The 7028-nt window shown below is 42.7% G+C and overlaps 1 protein-coding gene across 1 annotated transcript; it reads left to right on the forward strand.

Annotated features, from left to right (window-relative positions):
• Positions 1-1476: 1476 nt before the first annotated feature.
• Positions 1477-3961, forward strand: LOC308085120 (retinol-binding protein 2-like; the record flags this gene model as incomplete). The annotated part of the gene is made up of 4 exons (XM_080428202.1): positions 1477-1604; positions 2779-2957; positions 3295-3396; positions 3911-3961. Exons 1-4 carry the CDS (start codon positions 1532-1534, stop codon positions 3959-3961), a joined length of 405 nt encoding a protein of 134 aa, XP_080284328.1. The 5' UTR covers positions 1477-1531.
• Between the last annotated feature and the right edge of the window lie 3067 nt (positions 3962-7028).

Consider the following 7028-nt stretch of genomic DNA (forward strand, 5'->3'; position numbering starts at 1 on the left):
GATGGCTCTGTGAAGGTTGTGAAATCTCCAATCGCGCATGCAGATCACTCTGAGAGAGAAAACTAGAGAGGTGAGACAGAAAGACGAGGCGAATAAAGGACAAGGTAATATCCGCTTCTGTTTCCCTAAACATAGACACTCAGCTGGGATCAATAACACCGCCAGTATCCCTGGCTGAGATTCTGCATTATCATCAAAGCCCTGCGCTGCGGTTTCCAGTCACTGCAACTCACCCACAGCAATATTACACAACGCATAACTGCACTGATATTAGGTCAACAGAGGCCAGGTCCGGACACACGTGTGCTGGCACTAGACGATACATATCTGTCTGGTCTGTCTAGGTCAGTGGTTGCCAAACGGTGAGCTCACGACAAGTTGCAAAGCGACTTGCCCTTGGCACTGCTTTAGTTGATAGGATGACTGATGTATGAACACAAATTATTGACACAAACACACACACAAATCCCCTTGTATGTACACACAAGCACCTGCATGAGCTCAGCCCACACACGCTGAAGTTCCCATGCTGACAAAGTAAACAAAAGCCCTGGTGCAGCCCCTGTCATTGATTCTTCAGGAGTTGAGAAATACAGTACACGTACGTATCAGAGGAATGAAGATCAATCAAAGCCAAAAAAAACTGACCACAAATATCTTCAACTTTCCTCTAACTTTTGCTCATTGCCTGCTATCACAGAAAGTTGGATTCCAGGCGGCAGGCCAAAAAAGTCCAGCCTAATAATGTGCTATATCGCAGAGTGGATAATATTGCAGAGTTGCGAATGTGTCACATCAATGTTCTGGCACAAGCAACTGCTTACTTAGGCTAATTCAAAGTCTGTGTCCCGTCTGAGAAACAGACTTTGGTTGGTGACATGAAAAACAACGGAGGAGCCTGTTTTCTGCAGCAACTCCCACAGGCTCAGAGCCCAGTCACCGAAATATGAGAATAATACAAATTAAATCCACTCTGCAGCCTTGCTTTGTGTGCTGGCTTCTAGAGGCGGCAGGGGTAATCAGCCCTCATTTGTGTGTCTCTTTCTCTCTCCATTCTCCTCCATTCTAATGCATTAGCATTGGTGAGGCTGGCCAGATAGAAGGAAGACCACAGCGGACTCTTAAGTGGCTCTCTGTCAGTGCATAATGCACAGATACAACCCCACTCACACACACAAACAGTGTACATGAGTGATTGTTTTCTCATTCATACGCACGCACGTGCACGCACGCACGCACGCACGTACGCACGCACACACACACACACACACGCACGCACACAAGCACACACGCACACACACACACACACACACACACACACACAGCCATCTCTTTCTTATTCACACGCGTGTGCATGCACTGCTCAAACAGTGAACCCTGGCCTTAGGTCCATACGTACAGACACCCAGCACGCTCCGTACGGTATATAAAGGGTGGAGCCCTGGGCCGTCCCTCCCCACTGTGTGCCCCCGGAGAGAACACTATACTGTCCTCTGGCTCCACAGCAGCAGCAGCACCTCAGCCAGCCAATATGCCTGCCGACTACAACGGAACGTGGGAGATGGTGAGCAACGAGAACTTCGAGACCGTTATGAAAGCCCTCGGTAAGCTGCTGCCTCTCTGCTGTCCGCTAGACTGAAATAACAAATAACACATTCTACCCGGGGAATGGGTTCTGTGGCAGGAGAAGAGACAAAGAGAGAGAGAGATGGGGGGGGGGGTACAAGAGACAGGGAAGCGAGTGCGAGTGACGGACTGACTGAGGATGCGTGTATGAGTGTGCACGTGTGTGTGTGTGAGAGAGAGCGAGAGTCAGAGAGAGAAGTGCAGAGAGTGACAGAGGGATAAAGAGGAATGCCGCAACCTGCTTGATTTCCTTATTGAGCTTCTGTCAGGCCGGGTTAACCTTAGCTCTGTTACCATGACAAATACATATTGATTCACTGCTTTACGCATTTTTATCCCTCTCATCCCGGAAAAGGGGGATGACGTTTTCTGACCCTGGATCAGGCCAGCCGGGCCTGCTCATCTTTCTGGCAAAAGATGGTTTCCACGCTCGGCATCTCTTCTCGGCACATCATTGATCAGGCCCGGGATGCCTTTCATTATTCACGACTTTATCTGCAATTGAAACCCCGAGTCCTGGCATGCTCAGCCATGCAAATGCCCCAAAACATCGTGACTCCCCAAAGCCTCATTTCTCAGCCACGCTGGCTCATTTCCATCGGGCGAATTGGAAAATGACATCCGTATGGAAATGGTTCAAAAAATACCATTTGGATGGATAAATAAAGAAGCTTAATTTAAAAGAGCGATGGAAAGAAATAGAATTTTCACATTAGGACAAATGGGATGTGAATATCTAAGCGGGGCAGTGGTGGGTGGTTTCTCTTTGGTTGAATGGGGCGGAGAAACCCATTTGGCCCATTCTGGCTGCAAGCGAGGTCATTTTTAAAGGCTAAATGAGACTGTCATCTGGGCAGTTGGAGAGGAATAGTAATAAGTAGCCAGCGGTGTCATATGCCAGCGTGTGTGTATGTGTTTCTGTCTGTGTGAATAATATAAAGCTAGAAGGGTTTACTCATTAGGCAGTGAGTAAACCAGTGGGACATTTGAAAAGGCAGATGATACATCGTCTGCAGCGAAACTACACGCCTAATGTGCTGTTGCGATTTTAATGACGTTCCCGCAAATTATTCATCATAATACCACTGTGATATGATCATTAAACTCTATCCCATCGTGTGTATGTGTGTTTGTGTATGTGTCTGCGTTTAGACATTGACTTTGCCACCAGGAAGATAGCTTCCCACCTGACCCAGACGAAGGTGCTCGTCCAGAATGGAGACAAGTTCGAGACCAAAACCCTGAGCACCTTCAGAAACTACGAAGTCAACTTCACGGTGGGAGAGGAGTTTGACGAGTACACCAAGGGCCTGGACAACCGCAATGTCAAGGTGGGCTTACAACAAATCCTAATTATGAACGGTTCCTAGGACCCCAGTTCTGACAATGAAGCGGTTGCACGCCATCATTGCCCTATGCCCGCGTTGGCCCTGTATCGTGCAAATATTTGCCTTCAATCATCTGATGTTGTCTGTGTGTGTGTGTGTGTGTGTGTGTGTGTGTGTGTGTGTGTGTGTGTGTGTGTGTGTGTGTGTGTGTGTGCGTGCGTGCGTGCGTGCGTGCGTGCGTGCGTGCGTGCGTGCGTGCGTGCGTGCGTGCGTGCGTGCGTGCGTGCGTGCGTGCGTGCGTGCGTGCGTGCGTGCGTGCGTGCGTGCGTGTCTCCTGCAGACTACAGTGGTCTGGGATGGGGACAAACTGGTGTGTACCCAGAAGGGGGAGAAGGAAAACAGAGGCTGGACACATTGGATCGAGGGAGATATGCTGCACTTTGTAAGAGACTGAGACATAATTATATCTGAATATATACAGTATAACTGAATTGAAACTAACAGTTGACAGTAAGACAAAGGGGGTGCATCATTATGGTGGTGATATGTATATGTATATTGTATATAGGGTTGGGTGATATGTAAAATTATTCCCATCGGCCACCGTCAGCCCAAATATCAGCGATTGCCAATTCAAGACACATTGCTGGAAATGCCGGCTTCAAAGGTTTCACAAGAAGTCAAATATTAGACGGCATGTCTGTTTAACAATCATGAACCAATATTTGCTTTATATTTCTGACCCAACCATAATTAGCTTAATAGTGTCTTATTCTACATTTATAGCCCATAACTGGCCTATCTATGAGGCCACATTATGGCGTCATAAAGAACTGATAAGACCCAAGTGACAGTAGTAAAGTACAACTCGATGATGTAACTCAGCAAATAGAAGATTGAACCTGACGTTGGGTTTCGTATTTTGTAGTCTGAAGACGACTCCCTTTTTCTTTCAGGAAATGAGAGCTCTGGACAAAGTGTGCACCCAAGTCTTTAAGAAGAAATAATAAGACGGGACCGTTTTTACTGAAGCATATTTCTGTTTTATGATGACATCTATTTATAATGAAATTGTAAATAACTGTAATATTTGTTTCCTTTCTTTTGTGAGTTAATGTACCATAACAAAACTGATAAACCAGTTTATGGTCTAATCAAAGGTGGTGTCAACTTATTGTAAAAGCATCCGAGTCTCTCTGATCAGGGTTTTGTGGGTCAACATTATCTGTCAAACAAGGTCATATTTAAGTGACTATTAAGTACTTTGACGAACCTTTGATCAATGGGAGAAAATGTGCTGAGTTCTCTAAATGCTCTGTATCAGTGGTTCTCAATCGTCTTCAGGTCAAGGACCCCCAAATTGATACATAGGCCACGGACTCCTATTTGAAAAGATTTTATGTCAGGGACCCCCATAAGAGAGAATTCTTTAATTCTACAACTATCTATATAGTTTATACTGGAGGGAGGGAGATAACAGTGGAGAGAATTAAACCAGTGACCTGAATAGTCATTCTTATACCTTCTCTCACTGAGCTATCTTCTACCTGGTGAAACAATAGTGAAATTAAACTGGTGCTCATTTTTCTGGGGACCCTCTAGAACCCCCTCGTGGACTCTTGGGGGTCCCCAGACCCCACTTTGAAAACCACTGCTCTATATAGTATATGATGATACACATGGCCTTTCACTGTATGCCACTGTATCTGTGCTTTCAATAACTGACAGCTGTGCTATGCTAATGACCAGGGCAGGCCTCTGAGCCACAGTCAGCACTGACGTGACAGAGAGGCCTTCAGAACCCTAGGATGCAGACTGAGATCAATAACACATCCACAGCCTTTGCCCAAACAGGCTTTCTGAATTAGCTCAGTAGTCGACATTCTGGTGCTCGCGCGGGGACCTGGCTTCAAATCCTGGGTAGGACATGAAAGAGGGATAATAATACATTTTCTTTGATATCATATTAAACAATGCTGTAAACATCTTACCAGGCAGTCTTGTGTAATACTGGATAGATTATGATGGACTGGACATCAGCCAACTTGGTGCCATTCTGAATCTGACAACCTGTTATGAAACAAAATGGCAGTATGATATGGTAAATGGTGCATACTGTGCATAGCGCCTTTATACAAAGCGCTTTACAATGTGAGATGGGAATAATGATTTTGTGGTATTAAAGGTTTGCATATTTTAAGTGGTTAAGATTTAGAGTACACCTATTATTGACTTTTAAAAAAAGAGGAAAAAAAACTAATTTTATAATTAGATTTTAGACACTGTAGCAAGCACCGTCATTCACACAAGTGTAGATATGTTGTGTTGGGTCTCTACAATGAGATGGTTCAGATATAGTATATATCTGAACCATCTCATTGTAGAGACCCAAACTGGCCCTTACTCCTTAGGGTCAGACCAGCTCAGGAGACAAGCTGTACAGCCAGTATGTCATGTCAGCTTCCAGTTAATGTGCTGTGAAGAAAAATACAAAATAAAATCAAATGGTAAACTTTGGTTTAGATGTATATCTCCAACTAGGACAAACTGGCTTTGGAATTGTCACAAAAAAAAGAAAAAGAAATAAAGTTATGATGACAGATCCTTTTAAATAGCTGTTGAAAACCGTAGTGCAGTAAACCTATTTAGGCCAAATGTCAAGTTTAAAACTGACTGATGTTTAAAAAAAGAACAAAGGAAAATGAGAGAATCTAAAAACAGGTGACATGTGAATGATGGGATATTTTTAATCCTATTTAAAAGACCTTTTGGCAAATATGGTACATAGCCTAAATATTGAAATACATAGAGGGTAAAGTAGGCCCAGGAGGGCTTTGCAAATTGCATGCAAAACCTCAAAAGTCTCATTTTTTCATATACTGATATTTACAAGGGCCCAAGAAACACATTCCATTAATTATTCTCAACAATACAAAAATACATTAGTGTGATGCCAGGTGGCCTGAAGATCACATTTGACACCATTATGATTAGCTATCATGCTTGTTGTTATTACATTAGCAATCTGGGAACCCATCTTCAAATAAAAAGGAAAAACAGCGCCCTCTGCTGTTTTTCTATTAATCTGTTCTTGAGAGATTATTACATTACTGCCAACAATAAACAACCACCATCAAAATTCACATTGAGAGTGTTTGTCACACTGTATAGCTATACATCCACATTAAACAAAACAATAGACCTTTTTCATGACAGCCATATTGACAAATAGTAGTGTAATGTAAGGTTACTTGAGAGATCAATAGCAACCACAGCCTTTGCCCAAACAGGCATTACTGAATTAGCTCAGTAGTAGAAATGTTGGTGTTTACACAGGGGGAAATATGGAACAGAGGACAGGAGAGCCTAATCAGTAGCTCTATCATTGGTGACATGACACCTGTGAAGGAAGTAACATATTACACAACTATTTATGTCAATAGAGCTGCTGTGAAAAAGCTCTAGTGGCTTGTAGGTCAACTCTGTTTATCTATTATAATTATGCCCAAAATAGGGCCATGGGTTGAAAGAGGTCAGACAGGTAAAGGTTTTTGTTTGAACACTGGACCAACTTCTGAATTATTTATTTTCTGCAAGTACCCAGTGGTGGAAAAAGTATTAGTATATTCAAAATGTACTTGAGTAAAAGTACAAAAGTATTGGCATCAAATTAGGCTATACCAGAAGTAAAATAACTCATTATATGCAGAAATGTCACAAGTTTTCAATGTTTGAAAATAGCAGATCTACAAGCTCACAATGCTTCTCCATGCATCTTAGATCTGCTATTTTCAAATGGCCGAAATGGGTTGAAGTGGGTAATGTATGTTTTGTAATAATAATCCAAATCTACAAAGTAACTAGTAAATAAAGATTTCAAATAATTGTAGTGGAGTAAAAAATATACAATATTTAATTTGCCTCTGAGATGTAGTGGAGTAGAAGTAAACTACTGAAAAAGTACTGAAATTTGGAAATACTCCAGTAAAGTAAAAAAAAAACTCAAAATTGTACTAAAGTACAGTACTTGAGTAAATGTATTTAGTTACTTTACACCACTGCAAGTACCTCGGT

This window comes from Gymnoscopelus braueri (assembly GCF_963280865.1).
Source record: "Gymnoscopelus braueri genome assembly, chromosome: 5".
NCBI lineage: Eukaryota > Metazoa > Chordata > Actinopteri > Myctophiformes > Myctophidae > Gymnoscopelus > Gymnoscopelus braueri.